The sequence below is a fragment of the Watersipora subatra genome, chromosome 9 (assembly GCF_963576615.1).
Source record: "Watersipora subatra chromosome 9, tzWatSuba1.1, whole genome shotgun sequence".
NCBI lineage: Eukaryota > Metazoa > Bryozoa > Gymnolaemata > Cheilostomatida > Watersiporidae > Watersipora > Watersipora subatra.
The window spans coordinates 35806526-35833527 of record NC_088716.1 but is presented as its reverse complement, the minus strand read 5'-3'; the positions used below and the strand labels follow the sequence as shown (position 1 = coordinate 35833527).

The 27002-nt window shown below is 35.4% G+C and overlaps 1 protein-coding gene across 1 annotated transcript in view; it reads right to left on the bottom strand.

The window, feature by feature from the left end:
• LOC137403747 (E3 ubiquitin-protein ligase listerin-like) overlaps positions 1 to 27002 on the bottom strand; it is a 70930-nt gene that overhangs the window by 18659 nt on the left and 25269 nt on the right. The window contains exons 13-23 of the mRNA XM_068089772.1: positions 26025 to 26276; positions 25052 to 25271; positions 21831 to 22047; positions 18311 to 18511; positions 17291 to 17529; positions 16601 to 16751; positions 14753 to 14936; positions 13038 to 13267; positions 11345 to 11513; positions 3906 to 4068; positions 2035 to 2239 (exon numbers count right to left, since the gene is read on the bottom strand). Of these exons, the coding sequence (XP_067945873.1) occupies positions 2035 to 2239; positions 3906 to 4068; positions 11345 to 11513; positions 13038 to 13267; positions 14753 to 14936; positions 16601 to 16751; positions 17291 to 17529; positions 18311 to 18511; positions 21831 to 22047; positions 25052 to 25271; positions 26025 to 26276 (2231 nt within the window). The remainder of the gene's footprint in view (positions 1 to 2034; positions 2240 to 3905; positions 4069 to 11344; positions 11514 to 13037; positions 13268 to 14752; positions 14937 to 16600; positions 16752 to 17290; positions 17530 to 18310; positions 18512 to 21830; positions 22048 to 25051; positions 25272 to 26024; positions 26277 to 27002) is intronic.

Sequence of the window (27002 nt, the reverse complement as noted above, 5' to 3'; positions counted from 1 at the left end):
AGTGGTAGTAATAGTAGTGCTCGTTGCTATACTAATCGTTGTTGAACATGATGATGATGAATCTGACTGTCTGTTTCGCTTGCGCTCATTGAATAGTTCACCACTGATATATTTATATCTTTGCCCATCTTCAACTTCGTCATCAATTGGGTAGCTTCTATAAGGAGTAGTTGTTTTAGCTGTGAGTCTTTTAGACATTGTATTTTGAACGTAATAGAACGACAGAAATAAATTTAAGTTGAAATATTTTAGCGATACGTGTATTAGCAACGACAGTCAAAGACGTGTTCTAAATGTGCACTTGTTTCCGGATTGTCACAATTGCGGGAGACGTGCGATGTCCCTCACATTAGATCAGGATTCAAGTCAAACGCTACATGTCTCGTGATTGGATGATTGATTAAGATTCAGTGTTCCCAGAGGCGAGTCCGTTTCACACTCATTTTCGCAATGGCGTTATCTATCCGATTTTTGCCAAATATGCAATTGAAAAAAGACTCTGTACTCAATTATATGTGAATGCACGGGCATTTTTTGTTTTTAAAATATTATTATGAGTATTTATCTGTTGTAAAAAATAATTTATTCTTTGCTAAACGCAGTAAATTACACAAAACAAATAGGGTAAAAGTTGGCCTTCATCAGTAAATTGTGTTTACTTTCCCTTCAAATTTTTATTAGCACAATCTGACAGAGAAAAAGACTCCATTAACTGATTTAAAGAAATAAAAAGCGATATGTAACATGGGTGGCTGCAGCTACTACCCTACAGGATGAAATTATTCGACAGATTTAATAATTCGTGAATTGGCCCCCTCAGCCAAATCCACGAATTACTAAAAGCTGCGAATAATTAGTTTTATTTTTAACACAAGGGAGAATAACTACTACCTCAAATTAAAAACTAGCCGCTAGGCAAAGTTAGTAAACGTAGCTGAGATCCAAACTCTTTTAAAATCATCGCCGGGGCTTTTGAATTAGGCCCATTGCCAATGCATCACACTTCTTTACAAAATTTTTCAAGATTGTCACAAGTTATTCAGGATGATATCATCATCGAAAAAATCTCCCCTGCAGTTCTTTACGCTAAAAAAACTCATAACCTACAAGTGGTTGGTTCACCAGAAGTCTCCAAATCGATAAAAATTCATGAAAACCTCTGGATGCAGCCAAAAATTTATAGCTTAGCATGATCGACATAAATTTCTTAGATAAATAGAAACCTAAACACGTGGTATACACATGTGAAGGTTTTACTCTATTGCTAGTTGCTTTCACGGATTAATTTATTCATGTGTTCATCCATGAATAAATTAGTCCGCGAATATTCATGAAAAGACAGTTTTCATGAAATTTATATTCCGCGAATAATTTCATCCTATGGGATAATATATAAAACCAGTTATCAACTATAACAGTTAGGTATAAACAGTATAGTCTGTGTCAAGCCAACTGACCTTGAGTGAAAAAATTTTTTTTTTCTTGTCCTATCACTGAAATTCATTTTGTACTAAATCGCCTCATGTATTTTCTGTCAAACTAACTGTTAAGGAGACAGAGTTTTCTAGTCTAGTTAATCTACTGGACTGTTTTGTACTAACCATGAGTTGTCACATTTTCCTCCCAAATTAATTGAAATCTCAAACATTCTGTGAAGAGTTTGACACTAAAAAATAGGTCAAATTATTATACATTATAAAAAGGATTGTAAAACATAGCTAGATGAATAAGTCTACAATGAGTTCCTTCATTCTTCTTTTGCAACCTTTAAAACCATAAAAATATTGATACCACAATGTCCATTCAAAGTGAGTGTTCAACAATGTTAGCTGGGTATATGACACAAAGGATTACTTGAAATATATATGATTGAAAAACAAATTTTCAATTGTACGCTCATTACAAATACTGTGGCCAACAATTGGGCAGCTTTATAGAACTGTGTCATTATTGGTGTTTGTTAGAAAAGTCATGAGTACCATGAGTCATGTAGCCACATCAACATGCGGAACTAACAAAGTTCTAGAACCTTACCAGCCAATTGTACAAAGTAAGGAAGCAGGATTGTGTATATAGACTGAGCGTGTAGCTCTGCCCACTCTGACAGGAAGTCCGATGGGTAATTAGATGGTTGCCTAGTAACATCATTTTTCATAAGATGACCAACAGCAGAAAGCAGTAAAGTAACATTGGAGATGTAGACATGGCTGTCATAGGAAGAAATATCTGATGACAATACCTACAAATGGTTTGTAAATTTTGCAGTCCAGACACCATTGGATCTGTATGACACCTACACTTGTGGGCATGTCTGAAAACTGAAAATGTGTCCTAAAAACTAGCATATGAAATTGGCAAAAGAAAACAATTTTAGATCTCTTGGTATGCTTTAGAACTACAATATTACCATTTCAAATCTATGAAGGAGACTAAACCTGAGCTTACATTTAGCCATGACAGGTAAACATATGCACACAACTGTCAGACATGAATGAGACATGAATACACAAGTGTCAGACATGAATGAAACATGTAAACACAAGTGCCAGCCATGAACGAGACAAGAGTACACAAATGTCAGACATGAATGAGACATGGATACACAAGTTTCAGACATGAATGAGACATGCAAACACAAGTGCCAGCCATGAATAAGACAAGAGTACACAAGTGTCAGACATGAATGAGACATGAATACACATAAATGAGACATGAATACACAGGTGTCAGACACGAATGAGACATGTGAACACAAGTGTCAGACATGAATGAGACATGAATACACAAGTTTCAGACATGAATGAGACATATGAACACAAGCGTCAGACATGAATGAGACATGAATACTCAAATGACAGACATATATGAGACATGAATACACAAGTGTAAGACATGAATGAGACATGTAAACACAAGTGTCAGACATGAATGAGACATGAATACACAAGTGTCAGACATGAATGAGACATGAATACACAAGTGTCAGACATGAATGAGACATGAATACGCAAGTGTCAGACATGAATGAAACATGTAAACACAAGTGCCAGCCATGAATGAGACAAGAGTACACAAATGTCAGACATGAATGAGACATCAATACACAAGTTTCAGACATGAATGAGACATGTAAACACAGGTGTCAGACATGAATGAGACATGAATACACAAGTGTCAGACATGAATGAGACATGAATACACAAGTGTCAGACATGAATGAGACATGAATACGCAAGTGTCAGACATGAATGAAACATGTAAACACAAGTGCCAGCCATGAATGAGACAAGAGTACACAAATGTCAGACATGAATGAGACATGAATACACAAGTTTCAGACATGAATGAGACATGTAAACACAAGTGCCAGCCATGAATGAAACAAGAGTACACAAGTGTCAGACATGAATGAGACATGAATACACAAGTGTCAGACATGAATGAGACATGTAAACACAAGTGCCAGCCATGAATGAGACAAGAGTACACAAGTGTTAGACATGAATGAGACATGAATACACAAGTGTCAGACATGAATGAGACATGTGAACACAAGTGCCAGCCATGAATGAGACATGAGTACACAAGTGTCAGACATGAATGAGACATGTATACACAAGTGTCAGACATGAATGAGACAGAAATACACAAGTGTCAGACATGAATGAGACATGTAAACACAAGTGCCAGCCATGAATGAGACATGAGCACACAAGTGTCAGACATGAATGAGACATGAATACACAAGTGTCAGACATGTATGAGACATGTATACACAAGTGTCAGACACGAATGAGACATGAATACACAAGTGTCAGACACGAATGAGACATGAATACACAAATGTCAGACATTAGTAGGAGATCTCTGCAGTAGATGAATGATAACTACTTAGTAATACATACACAGTGATCCTCTCCTATCCACCTATCAAGCATGCATAGCATGAGGTCCCAGTGTTTGCCACTCAGTGCTGAGGGACATTTCTTTATAACCCACACATATAATCGCATGAGAGTTACATTCAGCATGAGTCTATCACTGTCCACCTTTGCTAGATACGGATACCTACAAGAATGCAAAATAGTTGCCTAATAGATAAAAGCTCTGCCTATGCTTTGTACATATGGACAGTACAAATGAACTGAACTAATAACCTTCATCTATAGAGTGTATATATGAACAATATGTCATGACTGTGCTAATGAGCTGTACATATAATAATAATGCATAATGTATATATGAACAGTTTGCATATACTTCGCATATGAACTGCATGTATGAACTGCACATAAAGGCAGTAGATATAAACTATACCAATGAATGCTACCTGCAGACTGTACATATAAACTATACCAATGAATGGTACCTGTAGACTGAACATATAAACAGCATTTACAAGCTAAACAAATAGACCCTACCTATGAACTTTAGTGCATGCCAACTGTATGTAGACTATACCAAACACAGACAGTGCATATGAAATACAACAGCGATAAACTGTACATAAGTATTGCACACAGAAACAGAAACTAGACTGTCCGATAGAGCATAGACGAGTGATCTACATCTACCAGCATTACCTAAAGGCAGTGCCTATCAGCTATACCTACAGACTATAGCAACAGACTATTCAAAATCATCTGCTATTTAATCTTAGATCCTACTTAGTGACACGGGCAGAGACCTGATTTAAGGTAAAGTGAATAGATTTAAGGCCATCTTCAGCATTTCAAGCATTGATTCAAGACTTTCAAGTCTGGGCTCGAGATATTCCGATGTTGTCTACCTGATCCTCCGGCCGAGTACACTCAGATTGTAGTTTCACTTTGTTCTTACTTACTTCTGGCTTATTAATATTGCTCATTAATATTGTTTATTAATATTGTTTATTAATATTGCTCATTAATATTGTTTATTAATATTGTTTATTAATATTGTTCTATGAAAATGAAATTTTGATGGCTTTCTGCGGTATAGGTTGACAGTATAATTGCAAAGTTTCAAATCAATAGAACTATTATTTTTTGAAATATCGTCAAAATACTGACGGCACTTTTAACCAAAATACCGACGGCACTTCTAACCAAAATTAATTTCTAGAGACAAACTGATTAAAATTCTTAGTAATAAAAATCAAAACTAGACAAACCTAAAAAGCATACATGTATTCTCCTCAGCAACAATAAAACTATTTGTTTTTCTATTCATAAATACACCCACTCTATCTATTCATAAATACGTTTCAAATCAATAGAACTATTATTTTTTGAAATATCGTCAAAATACTGACGGCACTTTTAACCAAAATACCGACGGCACTTCTAACCAAAATTAATTTCTAGAGACAAACTGATTAAAATTCTTAGTAATAAAAATCAAAACTAGACAAACCTAAAAAGCATACATGTATTCTCCTCAGCAACAATAAAACTATTTGTTTTTCTATTCATAAATACACCCACTCTATCTATTCATAAATACACCCACTCTATTTATTCATAAATACACCCACTCTATCAATTCATAAATACACCCACTCTATCTATTCATAAATACACCCACTCTATCTATTCATAAATACACCCACTCTATCTATTCATAAATACACCCACTCTATTTATTCATAAATACACCCACTCTATCTATTTATAAATACACCCACTCTATCTATTCATAAATACACCCACTCTATCTATTCATAAATACACCCACTCTATTTATTCATAAATACACCCACTTTATCTATTCATAAATACACACACTCTATCTATTCATAAATACACCAACTCTATTTATTCATAAATACACCCACTCTATCAATTCATAAATACATCCACTCTATCTATTCATAAATACACCCACTCTATCTATTCATAAATACACCCACTCTATCTATTCATAAATACACCCACTCTATTTATTCATAAATACACCCACTCTATCTATTTATAAATACAGCCACTCTATCTATTCATAAATACACCCACTCTATTTATTCATAAATACACCCACTCTATCAATTCATAAATACACCAACTCTATCTATTCATAAATACACCCACTCTATCTATTCATAAATACACCAACTCTATCTATTCATAAATACACCCACTCTATCTATTCATAAGTACACCAACTCTATCTATTCATAAGTACACCCACTCTATCTATTCATAAGTACACCCACTCTATCTATTCATAAATACACCCACTCTATCTATTCATAAATACACCAACTCTATCTATTCATAAATACACCAACTCTATCTATTCATAAATACACCCACTCTATCTATTCATAAATACACCAACTCTATCTATTCATAAATACACCCACTCTATCTATTCATAAATACATCCACTCTATCTATTCATAAATACACCCACTCTATCTCTTCATAAGTACACCCACTCTATCTATTCATAAATATACCCACTCTATCTATTCATGAGTACACCGACTCTATCTATTCATAAATACATCCACTCTATCTATTCATAAGTACACACACTCTATCAGGCTCGGTTTACACCATTCATCATTTTTTTTTTCAGTTACCTCTAAAACATCCCATCCTTGGAAAAGTGTGAAAAAATGTTATTTACTGCTATTTGATTTCTGTTGTTTTTTCATAGAGTTCTACAAGTTTGGAGCTTCCTTATAATATTCAGTTCAAAAGGAATTGCGCTATCATAAGTTCTTTAACAATCAATTGAAAGTTGTTAAAGATGTGGTTGCGTCAAAAAGGTCGATTTAATGAAACTAAGACCAATAAAAGGCTAAAACATCAGCTACGATTTGATGTCATTTTTGTCTTCGTAGACTAACCCTGTCCAGGAACATAAGCATTTGAATGAGGCCATCTTTTAGAAAGCTCAGATTCTAGCAGGTGCTTCATTCGAGTGATAAATGTGAAAAGAGTCCAACGGGCAATAAATATAAGATCTCTTCATTAGCCAATCATCAGCATGAAATTTTTATAAGTCATATTAAACGTTATCGCTCATAAAAAGGGTTGTCTTTGATTTCGAAGATTTTCGTTGTTAGGGATTTTACTCTATTACTAGTTAATTACAAGCATCGACTGGTAGTAGATTCTAGTAGCTACGAGGTCTGATCTAAAAGTTCCCGAAATGGAGTTGTCTACTCGTGCATATTCACATGATGGAAAAACCCATTGCAGGGTTGGCTGGGAAACACCTCTGGAGTGTTGTCACAAAATTTCAGATTGCTATGACAATGCGTTCTCATGTGAGCTAACGATATGTCAAGGTCTGTCCGGTGCTTCCGTCTTTTTAAAAAAAAATGTATCGTCATGTCTAATAAACCAGAACAGCACATTTGCATTAAATTTTGTGTGAAATTAGGAAAAACAAGGATATTACGACCTTTAAAATAAAGTTTTGATCATTTTTGAAAGCTTCCTTAAAATTGTTGCAAGCGTGCATCCTGAGCTCGTTTTGGTATCAGTCAGCAAGCTTGGCACGAACTTTGCTGCGACTCGTTTAATTTGTTAAAAATTGTTTAAATTGTCAGTTAAAACTTTTTGAACAGTTCCAAAACTAAGTCCAGTCTCTCCAGATATCTCTAATGGTTAAACGTCGATCTGGCATGACTAGCGACCTCACACTGTCAATTTACGAGCAGGTTCTTGCCGACGCTGGTCTGCCAGACCTCGCGTCATATCCAGTGCTGTCTCTACCTTCATAAAAACGTTTGTGCCACTCAAAAATTTGTGTTTTTTATAGACCAGCATATTCAAAAGCAATAGTTAACATTTCAATTGTCTGAGTACTTGTTTTCCGTAATTTTGCACAAAATTTAATGCAAATACGCTGTTCTGATTGATTAGGCATGACGATACATTTGTTAAAAAAAATACGGAAGCACCGGACAGACCTTGACATATCGTTAGCTCACATGAGAACGCATTGTGATAGCAACCTGAAATTTTGTGACAACACTCCAGAGGTGTTTCCCAGCCAACCCTGCAATCGGTTTTTCCATCGTGTGAATATGCACGAGTATACAACTCCATTCCGGGAACTTTTGGATCAGACCTCGTATGTGCATCGACATCAATATTTAATTTACTGATTTAATTGACAACGTCAATTTACTGAATTACTGCACTGACACATTTTATTGACGAACAACAGAATTGTAACAATGCTCAATTCAGCGAAGGTGACTCAAAGTTTTCTGAGGGTTAGGTGATTAAACAGTGTTATGCTGCAGAGAAAGATAGGAGAATGGAGGTAAATTTATCTTTAACTTTGAGTATACTTTACATATATTCTAAACTAACGGTAATAATTTTAGTACTCATGAATACATCTGCTAACAAGTAAAATTATAACTTTCTGCTATCATGAATCATCGTTTCATAAATTTTTTATCGTTTCACCCAGCTATAACATTTGCTTACAATTTTCTTTGACATTTTTAGCTAGTAAATTAGATTTATGATTAGAATTTATGTTCATTTCTCACTTGTAGAAAGTGAGGGACATCGATTGATTAATGCTCATCTTTAACTCTCAGAAACAAAGCTTCAAATTGTTGGCTTGGCGTATTTATGCTTTTGTTAAACATTTATTTATTTTGAAAATTACACTCGCAATCTATCTAACTCTCAAATTAATAGCTTTCAGTAGATACGCGTTAGAACGACATATATATAAATAATATACAGATATATGTATGACATTTATTACATTTGTTTAATTGTTACAGGATGTTTATGTGGTTCACTAGAGGAGCAGTCGTGTTGGTCTGGAAACTGACATAAATGGGAAAGACAGACATGAATGTGTTGCTGCACAAACCATAATATGTATTCTTTGAGTTTGCTGCAGTAGATTAATTTGTCCTATTAGATGAGCTAAAACTATGTGAATGGCCCCGACTTGGATGGATGTTTTTAATAAAAACTTTATGTTGCGATGAAATTTTTTTGGCTTGTAAAAATTAAATAATAAAATAATATTGTTGAAGACTAGGCAAAACATTATTTGCAGAACATATTGAATACATCATAGCCTCGTTGGCATCTGTGCTGAAATCTTCTCTGATAAATAGATTTATGAAGTGTAATCAGAGCTGTATTGGCAGGTACTTTTGCATAGCTCGACTCAATTCCAACGGATCCAATGTCAAGTTCAAAAAGTTTTATGCTCCACCCTACTAAGTGGAAACAGGTGAGTCCAAAAACCGCCAACCAGGTGCAAGAATGGCTTTAGTAATCATTTGCTAGTTAATTAATTGCAATGAAATTAATGTTGTTTTGCGTTCACTATTTCGGTCAACTCATAAAACCATCTGTTTTGTACTTGAATTAACTAATCGAATGTGACCATTAAATCTTTTCTACAAATTGATATTGGTAATGATTAGATAACGTTGACTATACATGACTTTTTGGGATGCAGTTGGTTTTGCCATATATTCGGACATATTCTTTTCAAAGATGGCGGCGTACTTATTTTGTTTAGCTATTTTTCGGTGTGGGTAGCAACTGAGAACTTGACTGCTACAAAGGCCGCAAGGAAATAAATTAACTCGATGACCTAATTACCGTAGACCAGGGTTGGAAAAAACCATGGTTTTTATGAAAAAAACCAGGTTTTTTTGGTTTAAACCGGTTTTTATAATTTTACCAAGGTTTTTGCAATTATAAGTCTAATTAACATCACTTACTATAGCTGCATGATTGAGTATTGAACATACATATGTGGAATCATTTGTTAAAGATGGTACTGTGGGAGTTGTTATGGGAAAAAAGAGAGAAAACATATGGAAATTTCAGAATGAGTCTTAAAACAAACATGATCGATGAAATACAGAGCAGAAATCTTACCACGTAAAGTGAATATTTTATATACAGCTCTACGTATAAATAGGAACTTTAATCCAAGTGATTAGTTGTGTGGTAGTGTAGAGCAGAGCATAATGCAGATGCATTGCTAGTGTTTGCAGCCGTGGCAGATGACTCAACTTGTATCACCTGAATATTAGCATCACTGTCTAAATTGGTGTTTTCAGCTTGACATTTTGCTATGTGAGCTTTAAGCCTATCTGCGTGACCTCGCGTTACAACAGCACACCTATTACGTTTTGCCTTAAAACCTTTGCAATTTGCAGTTCGAGTGAAAAACTGCCAAACGGGATCCTGTTTGCAAGGCATGTTGGAAACTTGAGGCACAACTTTAACTTTCCAAAACATAAAAAACTTGATAAACTGAATTCTAACAATCCAACTACTTTGGCTTGTGCCCAATAAATGAAATATTAGTTTGTAAACTTAAAGCTTTTGCCCAAAAAAATTTTATTGATTTAATTTCTAGTTATAAGTAATCCTTTCTCACTGACCAGACTTGAGAAAGTATTCATTCATTATTAGAGACGATGATTGGATTAGTATATTTCAGATGGTTTTTATATTTCATCAGTAAAAAGATCATCATATCACTTGATAAAACCAATTGAAAATGAAATTCACTAATTCATTGTTGTGCTTGGATTTCATGTAGTTTCAACTTGAGCTCTGCCATCAATTTACTACTGTCCTAAATAAACTTCCACAGCTGATAATTACATATAATTGCATTTCTACCACACATGTACCACTAGGAGCTTAAAATATTATGTTTTTCACAAAGAATAATGAAAAAACCGAAAAAAATGGTTTTTTCAGGCTGGTTTAAACCGGGTTTAAACTGAGCCAACCCTGCCGTAGACCGACAGAATCGTAGTCGGTACTCAGATGTTTACACAGCATTTAGAGGAAGCTAATATGACAAATTTTTAATTTCCCTTATTTGAGGCGTTTGAGACATTTATAATAATGCATCTGTAGCTGGATTTAAAATTTTATTCTAGCCAACATGAGCGAATACAAAATAAAATTTATGCCAATAGAGCCGTGTAGGACTAGACTTTTATCGCGATAGCCGATGTGAATACGAGAGATAGAGACGGGTTGTATCACTCGTTACATCATTTTGGGCAACTCTGGGCATGTTTTTTTGGCCTGAGCGCTTTTACCGCGATCAAATTTCTTCGATTTTAATTTTAAAATATCTTGACAATGAGCTTGCCTAGCACAACAAACAACATACCAACTGATAAACGAAAAACTGCTTTCTTTTAAAATCAACTCAAATTTGACGCAATCACATCTTTAATATGGTCTGCAAAGTATACAAGGTGAGGCTTCAAAGTGTTAACAGATATGTATAATCTTATGATCTAACAAGCGCATTTACACTGTAGAAAAAACACAAAGAAACAAATTTAAAAAAGGTCGGATAATGAAAGCGTGAGACAAAATCAACTCACTGTTCGCATACGAACTGATGCGGAGAGCACGACTTCATATCTGTTATAAAGTCAAGCACAGCAAATACATGTATATGGTAAGTCACATCTGCCTCTTCCATTCTCGCCAGCAAGTTGGTAAAGATCTGCAAGAGGCCAGTCAGAGCGGCCTGGTGAGGACTCGCAACTCCTGTAACATGGAGAGTAGACTTGGCTTACTATTGTGCCTAACCATTCCTAAGGTCTGCCTCTACAGATAAGAAAATCACAGAGGTAATGCACGTCCCATTGGTAAGCGTGTAAGGTTACTCTTCTATGTGTTAACATGATAGCCTGTGTTCGTTCGTTGTGTGGCACACTCTTCAGCCACTTCCCCGGGTTGAGATAAAAAAATTGTTCTAAGCTCAACTCGAACTCAAGCTTGGTACACCAACACACTAAAACACTGAGCCAACCCACCACCTTCTGGTGTTCCGGAATAACTATGCAGATAGTTGATTTCTGTGCTTTACCAGCCCACCTGACGATCACTCTTGCCTCACTAGACCACAAGTGTGCCAGCGGTTGTGCCATTGTTGCGTTTGTGTTAGTTTGCTGCGCGTCACGCTCTTTAGTGATTAGATAGGAATAATTGATGGTATCGTGGATACAAAGGCTCTAGATATAGTTTCACGTCTAATTTACCTTTGCAAACAATGACCTTCAATCTTTTTCTTGTTCAAAAACACTTGAAGAAACTTCTTCGCGAATTCGTGATTTAAAATTTAAAAAAGAACATATTAAATTGGAAAAAAGTAACTAAATAGAAAAGTAAACAACGGAAAAATAACAATTTGAGAAAAGTCAACACGGCTTTCTTTCAGCTTAGTAAATGGTCAACTGAAGACAAACATGAGCTATTGATTGCCGATGTTAAAGAGTGGTAACCATGAAATTGTCACTGGTTCCACTAGTAATAGCTATCCAAGAGGGTATTTATAAGATCTTCGCTGCTTTCTGAGGTGAGAATATATACTGAGAACATTTCTAGTATAATGCTTATCGACGCTTGAAAAGCAGAGAACAGCAATAAATCCATTAACCTTCCCCTAATTCAGATATCTGCTGTGTTATGAAATCCGACAATCTTGTGTGGCATGAGACGATCGTAAGCATTAAAGCAAGCAATGTAGATGCCAAGAAACGATAATCTGAGCTAGTTTTGTCTTGCGATAAAGTACATGCAGCGTTATTATATTTAATAATTTTTTGAGCGACTAGACACTTCTTTTATCATGATTTTTAATGAGAAATGACATCACCGCATCGACAAAACTGCTTTAGAACACTAGCGAGCAAAGACTGTGAGAAGCAAACGCTTCTCTTTCTCACATAGCTTGAGCGAGTCGCAGTTGGCCTGTTATGGAGCGAGTCAGATAGCTGGCAACAGCTGAAGATGTGTTTACAAGTGCGTGCATGTTGGGTTCACATTCGGCAGTAAGACGTTTTATATTTTATTAAAATGTAGTTGTCATTGCAAGAGAACCTGGTTGTTTCCTAGTCATTCTGAACCTGAAAGTCACTGTAATAGCATTTGATGGTACATCAGCATTTTCAACATCCTTACAAACTATTTGATGAGCTGAATAATGAACTATTATGCATGAGTGAATAACTTCAACCGTTGCATTTGAATATAAACGGCATGACTAGCTTGAGATTTTGATGAACATACCCGGGTCTGTAGATATCACGCATGCCCCCACAAGCTCCATGAGCTCACGGGATTCCCAGCTATGCATTTGTTGAGATATACATGAGAGACAAACAAACTGAGGCTGAGAGAGAGTGCTGAAAGAAAACATGTAGCTCGTAGCCTGAGAAGAGAGAAGCGGGGTCGTGTCATCGGGTAGCCTTGAGATGAGAGAGTGAACTGCGAGGCAATCCAGCATGCTCTCACTCCCCCTGCAAGCAGTCGCTTAATGAATGTGAGCTGACCTTTAAAACCTTTAACACCTGTCCTCCAGTTCATACGTTGAAACTGTCATAAGTTGAATTAAATATTCTTGTAAAAATGCACTGTAATTCTGTCAACAGCCTTGAATCGATAAAATGTTCATAATTATGGCAGAAAATTATGCTGAATTATGAAATGAAAGATGAAATATGAAAATTGAGCATAATTAAAACTATGCTGAAATTTTATGAATTTTTAGTTTTGCATGTGTTTTTGGTTCAAATGATTCCATGGAAATTATGAAATCTTTTCCAGAAAAACATACTAGTGCTTTAAATTCCTGTTTATTTCATTAAAATAGTAGAAATGTGTAAACCATTTCCAGTGGTATCATAACGGCAGATTAACACTGTGTTTATCCAAAGCACATCTTGAAGAAGCTTTCTGTACGTCAATTAGTACAAATTGAAAAAAAAAAAATCTCTTTATGAAAAAAACTTTTGACTGGCAGTTTTCTGTTCTTGATAAGGTTATAATTCCTTGATGTCGCCAACTAGAGTAGACTATGATACAACAATGAGTGAAATCATCAAAGATTCAAACATACTCCAATTTAAACAAGACCCTTCTCACCTTTTTGACTTGTTGTTATAATACGACTTTTGCTCAGAAAACATAAATTTCTCAAAGTTAGTCGATTGTGTGTCATTCCAGCTACTATAGTCATTAAAATCTTGGAATAAAGAATCTGCATTGCAGAAGATTTGATCTCAGGCCCTCCAACTCGCCTGTCCAATGCCTTAACAATTCAGCCACACAAGCTTGATGAATCCATTAGGCGATATATGTTGGTATATGGGAGCAAATACGCTACCGCTTTCGGTCATGATACAAAGTGATGGGTTAACGTCATGGACAGGAGTAGCTCTTATTAGTAAGCTTACTCAAATTATCCATTGGCAATGAGTCAGGCTAATAGCAAATGGCAGGCTACTCTTATTACCTCTCATTGTTTATAAGCTGAGTTTTAATACCCGGGCAACGCCGGGTAGCACAGCAAGTATACATAGGTGTACATACATACATATATACACATATATATATATTTCTCAAAGTATGTATGTATGTATGTATGTGGATCTGTCTGCATTTTGGCTATAGGTATTAAAATCTTGGAATAGAGAATCTGTTCCAAAGATTTGATCCTCGGCTAATAGCAAGTGGCAGGCAACTCTCACTACTTTTCATTGTTTATAAGCTAATTTTTATTACCCGGGCAACGCCGGGTAGCACAGCCAGCACATACATATATACATACATATATAATATATACATATATATATATTATATATACATGCCTAAGTCATTACATGAGTGAAAACAATGAAACTGTTTCCCTTCAAGCATCTCTTAGTAGTTTCAATCATGCAAATGTTTATTTGCAGGTTACGAGATCAGATCATGCAGCTAGTACAATGTTATAATATATTTACCCAGAATTGAAGATCTCAACATAAGTTGCCTTGTTTTTTTGTTGGTTTGAGAGCCAGAGCTCTAGGTTTGACAGGCTCTGGGAAGAAATGAGGCTATTAGAATTATCTCCCTCCAGCACAAATGATAGCCAGGCGTGTACAGCGGCGAACTGCTTGTGGAGAGTGAAGCTGATGGACTCCACATCTGTAAGAGGAGTGAGAGTATAAGATGAGTAGTGATGATGTCTAGCAAGGTGATTACAGAAAATTTATAAAAAATGGGAACAATCGTGGCCTATTGGCATGAGCACCTGATCTGTGAACAGCGGGTCGGGGGCTCATTCCCGGAAAGGTTGGTAATTTGACAACGCGGGACAGTATGCACAGCCCTTACACGATTATGATAGAAATATGGATCTAATGCAGAGATTGTATGTGATGTCATTGATTGACCATCTACACAAGCATTCATGGCCCAAAAAACATACTAGGAGAAATGAGATCAGCAAAATATCATACTAGTGAATACAGTGAAATAGTAAAAATACAAGTTACAAGTTGTCTGAGTAAAAAACAGTACATGCAGCTGCATATGTAACAACTAGAGGAGCTGGCCTGATTTTTATCAGATATTTTGTATCCAATAAAATCTAATAAAATGTATCCATACTTTGGAAGGCTATGTTTTATTGAATAGTCATATTTTGTAAGGCTACTTTCTATTGGATAGCCATACTTTGAAAAGCTACATTATAATGGATAGTCATATTTTTGAGCAAACACCTAAAATATCTTTCCCTAAACTGCAGTGGAACCTCAAGATATAAAGTTAATTTGTTCCCAGACCCGCTTTATAATAACGTATTTTTGTAAGAATACATCGTAATTCTTACGACAGATCCACCAATAATAATTCATTGACAAATGTTGAAGAGAATTACTGGAGACAGCAAAAGAAACACACAATATCATCAACAATATCATCAACAATATCATCAACAATATCATCAACAATATCATCAACAATATCATCAACAATATCATCAACAATATCATCAACAATATCATCAACAATATCATCAACAATATCATCAACAATATCATCAACAATATCATCAACAATATCATCAACAATATCATCAACAATATCATCAACAATATCATCAACAATATCATCAACAATATCATCAACAATATCATCAACAATATCATCAACAATATCATCAACAATATCATCAACAATATCATCAACAATATCATCAACAATATCATCAACAATATCATCAACAATATCATCAACAATATCATCAACAATATCATCAACAATATCATCAACAATATCATCAACAATATCATCAACAATATCATCAACAATATCATCAACAATATCATCAACAATATCATCAACAATATCATCAACAATATCATCAACAATATCATCAACAATATCATCAAGATGAGTAAATATTCATGAAGAAGCTTTTTATAAAAAGGTTTTTATTATCAGTTTCCCTTAAGGAGAGACAAAAATAAGTGAAGGCTTGACAATGTAGAAATGGACAATATGGAGGTGGTGATGGAGATACACGGGTAGCTTACTCTAGCGCATGGCACATGAATTGAAACTAGCTTTGTTTATCTCCTTTTTATTATTTTTACATTATATACATTATATTATATTTAAATTTCACTCTGGCTTCCTCGATTTGATTCCCAAAACTGCCTCACCTCTGCCACACCTTGGAAAGTCATAAAACCAATTTATTTGGGCACTTAGATGATGTTCCCACTAGATGACCCGAACTGACAGAAATTAGTGAATGAGAACTATAAGCACAATTTAAAAACTATAATAAAATATGTACAAACCTGTCTGAGTGGTAACTAGATTAGTGGAGATAAACAACAGGAAATTGACGTATGGAATAGAGGCTGACTGAAGGTGAGTCCTGTCGTAGGTGATGTAGTCTATACCAGTAATGAAAGGGAGTTGACCTTTCATTACTGGTATGGCTAAAAACTAAAAAACACACAAACTAATATAAGACACTTTTTTGACTACGCGTGGAAGATTTGTAAAACAAAATATGCCTGCCTCTACAATAGATGACAACTCCTGATATCCTGACTAAAACTAAAGTTCTTTATGGTTAGAGCTACAAAGGTTGGAGATTTAGTAGCGTCATACACACAATATAAAACACCAAAAATCATGTGAACTTAATAGGTAAACTGTAAGGTTTAAATGGACACTCTAACAGGTGTATGCATGTCTTCACCACATGACTACATGAGTAACATATGTATGTATGTCTTCACTTCATGACTACAGGAGTAACAGGTTTATGAATGTTTTCACCACATGACTACAAGAGTAACATATGTATGTATGTCTTCACCGCATGATTACAAGAAACAAAGTGTACGCATGCTCAGAAAGACTTGTCCCTATTATATCTGGTTAGAAATAGAAAAAAACTTTTGCACAAACGTGGTATACATTTTTGTTACAGGTTGAACCATTGTATTGAAACTGATAAGTGAGAAAAGACAACTCACCTTAAATAGGTCTGACTCATCAAAACTACATGATATCTCTGCTGAAAAAGCATCAGCAAAGCTAGGAGAAGAACACATGGACAGCTGCTTAGAGATAGAAGAAATCAATGTGAATTCATTTAGGCTGAGGTCAAAAGATTCAAGGCTATGTTTTATGCATGAAATGAGGTGGGAGAGAAGCCTCTCGTCCTTTGCTAAAACTTGTTGCAGAAGATCCCGAGCCATCTCAGTCACAGGACCTGCAAAAACCCGATGAAAATAGCAAGATATAGGCTATCACTCACAAAAAAGTTTTTACTGACAACTTAGAATATTTGGAAATAAAATGGTATGTGACCGTATGCTTACAAAATGGAATTACCCATCATTTTGTAACAGTAAAGAAAACACAATTAAAAAACGATTTCATGAATCTTTAATAAAATCAATGGAAATACAAAAATAATTTCAATAAAGGCAATATGTTAGCAAGAGGCTTCAAGCAAGTTGCTCATGCTGAGAAGAAATAAATGGATATTAATTACTGTACAAAATGTACAATTTGTATAAAAGCCGAGTTTTTATATACTTGACAAGAATTATATCCTTGACATAGAAGAATATACTTAACAAAAAAGTGTGAGAAATACACGATTCCTAAAGGATCAGAAAATGATACAGTTCACTGGCTGATATTTAAACAATGAATATGGGAATATCTATTACTTGGCCATAAATCTTTTGTGAAATGATTCGATGGGTGGTTGCTTACAAAAGTATACAATCTATGGTAAAATTATATCGCTTGGAACACCAGTGTTAGCAATATGACTTCCATTACCTCTGAGATGTCGGTTTTTAAAAGTTGGTTCACTAAATTTAAAAGAAAAATAATGAACGTTTGTATAAATATCTATTTAGCAAACTAAAGCCATCGAAGCTCAACTCGGTGAAACCTTGCGTATTCTCCACTAAGAGGCAAGAAAATTATACAAAATAATTCATATATCCCTGTGCATACCACAGAGCTTTGCAACAAACCAGCATGCGTATTGGAGATATTAGTGAGCCAACTGAAGAGATCAGTGACCAATACTTGATGGTCAAGAGGCAGCCCGCTGTGAACCAGAGCAGAGATGCATTCGCAGTAGAGTTCAAAGAGGTCAACATCGGTGCCAGAAGATAAGTTCTCTATAACGCTCTGCTGGATCTCAGTACAGACCACCAAAAACTCTTCACAATCTGTCAAACGATGAAAAGAAATGTGGCAACTATGGAGCAGCTGATACGTATGAGTGGTGGGCCAAGTTTTGAACCAGAAGAGCAATGATTGAACTCCTAAACACAGACTAAGATTGAACACACCATAACAATAACTCAATCCTTGTATGACATAACAGTACTCAGTAGGTAACTTCACAAATTTCTTCGGAATACTGGAGTGCAGGCTAGACTAGTGCTGGGGCGATATCAAAAATTCATTTCGGTACGATATGATGGCGTGGTCAACCGATATATCGAAATATCGGTTATGTTATTCGGAGTTGTCGTACTTGCCAAAAAACCTGCCATGAAAGAACAACTCCCTAATGAATCTATATATAATTCTGTGAAGAATCGGGTATCAAATAGGTAGAGTAGAATATCCTTCGTTTTTCGTGACGTCTTTCTATCGTTGTCCGCCATCTTTATGGAGAACTTCTATCGTTAAAAACACGAAGCTTTTGCAATTAATTATGTTTGTTATGCTTTTGTTTGCAAATTTTTTATTGTAGTATCAAAACAACATCAAAAATACTATTATTCATGTAAACATCAACGATACTTACACAGTCAGATGATACAGGCCATATTATAGTCATCAAATTATTAATAACAATTAATCTTGCCACAATCAATACTCATAGAAGACCTATTCTTCAAACCTGAACTCTTGTATATAGTATCAATCAAATTATTTTTGTAAAAGTTATCCTGCATTAGGCCTACTTATTTAAAGTCATCATCTCATGTAAATTTTATTTTAATTTTTACATCAATAATCTCAAACTAAACATGAATTGTTCACTACTATCTTGCATTCAGGATACTTTCACAGGTTTCATTTTATTTAATAATATGCCTGAAAATAGAGGCTTTTTGTTATTTTATCAGCAAAATTAGGCATTACTAACTAACATACTATTAATCAAGAGAATGATGATAGTTTTCTAGAAAGATGGCGGCTTTTTCGTGGACGAGCGCGTTTGCAAACAATGCAATGACGTCAAAAACCGATGGATCTATATTATCGTCGATATCGTCCAATATCGACGGTATCCGATATTTCGATATGGGCAGAAAGCACTCGGTACGGTCGGTATCAGAAAGTGATATCGACGATATACCGAAATATCATAATATCGTCCCAGCACTAGGCTAGACGCATCTTTATCACATATTATAGGAAAGGTTAGCATGACTTAGCAAACTCTTCGGTCACGCGAGAGCTAACTTCACAAGACCCTAATCATCCCATCAGCTCAACCAGCCCTTCCTCATATGAAATTTTAAGCTAATCTGTGCAGATACTCTGTTCCCGATCAGTTGCCTTTGCTTGGAAGCGAATCAGCGCCTGCAGAATGTCGCTACCGATGGGCGAGAATGCTGATTTGTAGCAGCGCTGCAAAACTGTTTCACTACAAGTTGTTGCGGAAACTGTGAAAGATTGTTGGGAAATTTTACCAATCAAAAAGATACCTCACAAAAACGTTATCGCGGAACTTCGACACATGTGAGACCTTGAACTCAAATATAGCAAAGGTTCTATTGCGAGACTGATCAGAATGAAACAAAAATGAAGGCTAAAGCAAAGCCCTGGTGACAAACTAAAGGTGTGGCATGAGCAGAGACATAGGCTGAATACAGATTGGTGTGAGACTCTGTTAAGAGGTTCATAATCTGGTCACTGGAAGTTTGAACTAATTCTTAAGCCTGGCGCACATTGAACACTTTTCCAAGATCAACTGAACTGAAATTTTTGTTACTATCATATGTGATTTACGCTAATCTTCAAGCGCATGTTTCATTTGTTTCCTGTTAGTTTTGCATGTAAACAGTGACTAATGTAAACTCGGCTTTAGAGCAGCTATTTTAATAAATGTTTCCACAAGTTCTGTGAACAAAAACAACCGAAAACTTCGTAATACAGAGGGTTGTCACCTATTTTTTAATCCAAGTTAAATTGAAGAAAAGACAATTGTTAGTTTAATGTATTACATTTATTCATGAACAATTTTTTACGTTATGTTAGCGATCTGTTACTTAAACTTGCCACGAACAAATTATCACCAAGCATTTGCTGTAGAGAAAGCAGACCACTCAATTAACGACTTTGGTGAATGAACCCAAACTGCCACCTTTTATATATCACAATGTGTACTAATAAAGAGCGTACATTTCTGAACGTACAGTGATGTACTGCTGCATCTGATGGGACACACTTACTACTGATGAAGGATAAATTGAGACGACAGACATAAGCTGTACAGTATATTAGTATGTTAATAACAGCAGGGATTAACAACACGTTTCTAACAGCTTCACAAAACAATTACCAATGCCCATGATTACTCTAATCAATAAATATACTGTACATTTACCTGCACCAATAGATGGACTGTACATTTTCTGTATCAATATACGTACAGTGCAGCCTCAGGATACGATTTTGATCCGTTCCCGGGTTGGCATTGTATAGTGAAAAAATTGTATGTAGGGGTATAGAAACCATAGTAATTATATAATGCAAACATCTCTGTGGTAAAACTGTCAAAATTTTATATAAGTCCTGTACATATTAAAGATTAGTATGCTAACCTTAGTAACTATAGTTGCCTACAGTAACTTTAGCATATTTAGTGGTTATGATCTGCAATAAAATGTAACATTATAATGTACTGTAGAGAGTTCTTACCTTCAAGACAGACGCACACATAACATAAACATTGAATTCACCTCAAATAAATTTAGCCTACTAAACATAACATTTTTCAACCCAATTCGGCAACAAACACGAACAATGCTGTTTTCGTAATGAGGCGGTTTTTTGTTAGCAGGTTAATAGAAGTTGTCTGACCACTAAACCTTCGGTATGACGGGATCGCAACTCCAACTTTGCTACCGGTTTTAAAGGGAAAATATTACTGTTTTACAGACGAGAATTGCTGAACTCGGAGAAATCGGTCATCGTGTCTCTTTCAAGCGTGGTGAAAATATTTTCGGCGAACAGCATTTTGGCATCTTTGTTATATTGACGTGCGTAATAAGCACACCGACTGCCAAATTTGAACTCGGGCAAAAATTTTGTTGAGTTCGTATGGTGAAAAAAGATTGGTATGATGGGGTATAAAAATCATCATGTTCCACTTTGTAAGGTAAAAAATTGTATATCAGAGTAATCGTATCCTGAGGGTGCACTGTACTGTACATTTACCCGCATCAATAGATGGACAGTACATTTACCTGCATTTATAGATATACTGTACATTTACCTGTGTAAATAGATGTACTGTACATTTACCTGTGTCTAGAACATTGACAAGCAGCATAAAGAGATCCAGCCCACTTCTGATAGTAGTGATATCTCTCTCTTTAATAGCCTCTATTAAGGCTGCCTTCATTGACCCTATGTGTTCATTAAACTCTTTGTGAGAAAGCCACGCGTCCATAGACTCCGTCAGCCAATCAACAGAATGTACGATACTCAATAGCCCATACATGTTAGTCCAGGGAAGCGCCTGAAACATATGGCTGATATAAATTTCAATTCGCATACAGGTTTCATGACAGATGCAAAAGTAAAACAAATTCATCGACAAATGCTGACAGTAAGAAAAATTACTACCCTATCAGGTTAAACAAATATTTACCTACCTTACCTGGCATACTTTATGGAGAAAAAGCTAACAAACTGATCATAAAAATACAACTAGAAATTTCATTGTCATACAGCCCACAACCAAAGCGATATTGGAAAAAGGAAAGGGTACTGATGGTTGAGAAATGCAATATTAGCAGTCAAATGGCACTACAGTGCAATAGGATAACTGCAATGGTAGCTGTAATGTACTGGGTGTGGGTGTTATTACATACAACAAACAGCAATAATGAAAGGAAAAGATTATATGTCTATATCTCTCCCCCTGCAATAGGAGAAATGCAATATTAGAAGTAAAATGCACTGACATTATTAGAATAACCAATATTATTAATATAGTAATACAGTAATAATAGAAAACCAATGAACAATTTTGTTTACATTTAAAAACGTCATAGCTAACAATATCAAAAAGAATATCACAAACTTAGTAATAGTAATACAGTAATAATAGAAAACCAATGCACAATTTTGTTTACATTTCAAAACGCCATAGCTAACAATATCAAGAAGGATATCCAAACTTATAATTAAATATCGTAATCTCATAAGAATCGTTAGAAAAAAATATCATCGTTATTTCCTTTGCTGAAATGAAACGATTTCAGTACTCCTACGGTAATTACAGAAACCTTCGACAATGCTATAGACTGGTGAAATGTGCACGGTTTTTTTTCGTCAAACTCGCACGACATAATCGTTCTATTCCCTGTCGCTCGGTGTTTCAATTTCGGGTCTTAACTTTGAAAAAAGTTAGGCTTAGCAAGTTTTAATAACGATTTTTGTCCAAATAAATCTGTCTATTTGTGTATAATCCGATCAGATGGGTAAGTTTTAAAAGAATTTCGATAATTTACAAAGACTTGGTAACATATTTAAATAAGCCTATATGTGTTTTGTATTGTCATTATACATTACCTAATCTACAAAACGATGGTTAAATTTGTTGATGAAATTTTGATACAAGGGTTCGTCTCATTGTTGATGAATAATTTTCGTAAGTTGTGTGCACATGCATTTATCATAAAAACTCCCAAACTTCGCATCCGCTCGTTTGGTCGTGGGATCATAAAAATACACTAAACTATCATTGTGCGTATAACAGGGAACCTGTTCGCTGAGCAATTATCAAAATATAAGACAAACGCTAGTTGAACTTCAATAAACTAATGCAAAACACAGAATTATGAGTTGTTCGCTTTTTCTCTAATGGTTTGCTCTATTGTGAGCTTCTCAAGTAATTTATGATTATACTCCAACCTCAATATGCAAAGTTAATTAATCCAATTATTGCTTCATATATCAAGACCGTCCACGTTCGAGAAAGATTCTCATAAAATGCATTATTTCTCGCTCAATTTGTCCTGCAGAAACTCGAAATGTCATATGATGGAAATTACTAAATATGTTAAGAAAAAATATTGGCTCAAATTTTACATAGTTTGTCAAAAGACCCGTATGTTGAGATGAACCCAATTTAGGCCAAGGTTTGAGTGTATGATCTACCTACATATATGGTGCTATCAGATTCTCAAGCAAACTTATAAACTCGGAGTTGTTCTCACCATGCTGCTTTTAATAACAAACTATCATCATGGTAATTATTTCATCGATCAAAGGAAAATCAGCAAACAAATCCAATAATAACATTTTCAGTGTTCACCTGCAATCAGATTATGGTAGCTTGCAAATTGTGATGGTATTCGATTGGACTACAAATGGTATACATGCATACCACTATGGATACCAACTATATGCGTGCAATCTACAATCACCTTATCACAGATGACAGATAAGCTTAATTTGTCCTCATTCAGACTAGAGACTAACATAAAAATATAATATACTTACTGCATTTATTTTTATTATTTATAATGAAATGATAATTTAAAAACATTTATTATTGTTGTCATGACATATGTATTACTATTAGTATCATACTTATAAATTTAGTGTTGTATGATAACCACAACAATACAAACAGCACAGAATAAAGTGTTACCACAGCAAAAACAAACTTATCACTGCCAACCCACATACAAATGAGGTACTGTTATGTGAATAGTTCTTACATATTTGAGTATCAACAAGTTTTATGTTAAGACCTAACAGTTAACAGCTGTGTGTAAAATTAGCAGCATTTGAGAAACAACCGTATTTACAGAGGAGGACATGATTCCATTTGGTTTAACTTTGGTCAGTCATTGAAAGCTCGCAAATATGTACGGAAAAGTGCAACACTGAAGGTGACAAGCTCCTGTCAAAACTTCACTAACCGGCCAGTTTTATAAGACTCTGCAGCGATCAGTTTTAATGTTGTCTGAGTTTTCTTAGTACATACTGCAGTTAAGGAGCACACCTCATGGTTATAACGAACTCTTAGTCCTATGTACTCCTATGTACTATGTATGTTATACCAATTATGAACATTCTGATATAAGTCCATTTTTCAAAAGACATGAAAGATCGTGCAAATGTTAGAAACCGCTGATATAGCTGACATTGACAATGACTCGCCGGTGACAGTCGAATCATTGGATAGTCTGAATAGTAGCGAATGTATTTGTTTCATTTATTAGAATGCGTAAATAAATCTTTTGTTGAGCCAGCGAGCAAGTTAGAGCAATACATTTGATAGCAGCAAGTGATCATATGTGATCGGTCAATTATGAATAAACCATGGAAAAACAACAATACAAACAAATTGGTTTAGCGTAAAATGCTCGTCAATCACCCTAAAATCGAGTGCAACAGCTCAAAAGGGCAAATTACTGACACCCAATCCTTCACATAGACACGCCTTTGTAATTGCCTTTAACTGCATGAGGTAAGCGAGATAACTTATGGAGTTATGCTCTCATTACCTGTGAGAGCTTTACTAGAGTCAGTGTCATCTGATCCGCTGGCATCCACTCTGAAATGACAATCACCAGTTTCACGATATCAAGCCAGTCATATGGACTTTTGGAGAGCAGCTCACGACATTGGTCGACAATATGTGCAGGTCCAGCACCACCCAGTAGTTCTCCTAGAGTGTTGTAAAACTCGATTGACCCGCAAAGCTGGCAAAGTTCGACCGCATGGCTACAATAATAATATCTATATCTGTGTGTTTAATACAGAAGTAATCTACCACTGCTGAAAAGGCACCCCTACAGCTAGTCAGAGTATCAGCACAAGTCAAAATCTAGACCAAGGATTAGTCGAGTTGAGCAGCTGCTGACAGCACCCTCAGCTGAGTACCTGCAGGTCTTGTATGTTGTAAGATACATTAAAGCACACAAAATACAAATGTTGTATAATATATAATATAATACAAATAGTTTGTGATGTCTATCAGTATCTAGTTGAGGTGCGCAGCAGCCTACAGGGCTGAGTTGTTGACAACACGATGTGATAAGTAGGAGTAACATGGGTCAAGATATATTCTAAACCAGACAGACTTTAGTATTTTCTAACCATTCCTGAAAAAACTTACTTCGCAAGACATTTTCAAGATTAGCAGCCTTAACTTTGGCAAAGTGATAGAAAAAGGAGAGGACTTCCAAATAACCAAAAAAAAACAATTATAAACATTCTAAGAAAGAAAAATGGCAGAAGAGACAAATAGCTCTGAACCACACAGCTATCTAGTAGAACTTGGTGGAACAGACTTGGGTAAACAGGTAAACTTGGGTAAACAGACATGCATCAGGCATGTGACTATTCTTAAAAATTATGTTTTGTAAATGTTGACAGCAACAAAGAATAAGTTGTTTTGTTGGGAGATGAGAGAAGCATAGATACGTATATATATGTAAACACACACTTATTAAGGTTCGTTAGTGGCATACATACTGTATAGCAAGAGTTGCTTTCTCCTTGTCTAAGCATAGACAACAAACTGAAGCAACCAGGTCAATTGTTAGCTTCAGCTCTGGATGGGCATGGTAGAGTCTATGATCAGGTCTACTTATACTGTACTCTGTAGTTGGAGAAACCTTCGAAGGCGCTCGAGTTTTAACTTCAAATCCAACACGTTTGTCCTTGCCATAACTAGAGCAACCTCTGCCATCAGTCAGCACCATGGCTTTTAGCAACAGCACAAACCTGTCAGAGTAAATATTATCAGACTAGCAGTTTACTTCAAATGTTTGTCGAAGGCTTCACTTTACCATACAAACTTAATATGTCAAACATCTGTTAGTCTTGGAAAGATGGGCTATTAGTGTGTCTAGCTGGATATTAGTTGGGCTGACCAATGGAGTTATCTGCTCTATCTCAAGTATTTATGACCACATTTTTAAGGCTATTAAAGTATATAAAAACTATAATATGCCAAGATTAATAGCTTTCTATTTTAGTTTGGTTGAAGTTAAAATACTTCTGGAGCATATGTAAAATAGTATTTATGATTAGCAAGTCCAACTACTCATCCCATGTCATGTTATAATACTTCTGGAACATGTCAGAGAGCATACGAAGGCACACAAATACTCTCAGTATACTTATAACTACAGTCAAACAAAGATAACTCGTCCACGGATAGCTCGAACACATGGTTAACTCGAACGGTTTCTTTGGTCCGTTCCCACGTAATGATAAATTGCTATAAATAACTCGAACTCAATACTGTTAATTCGAACTGTTTTTTGCCCAACGGCTACCGAAACAGTTGTTATCGCTTTAAAAAATCACTTTATTCCAAGCCATAGAGGTAAACCTCAACTTTTTGTAATTCATAAGCATCGTTATTACCACCATCGGCAAAATATTTTTGTCAACGACTTTTCTAAAGGTTTGGTGAAATTTGATTTATACCAAACATCCGCTTAG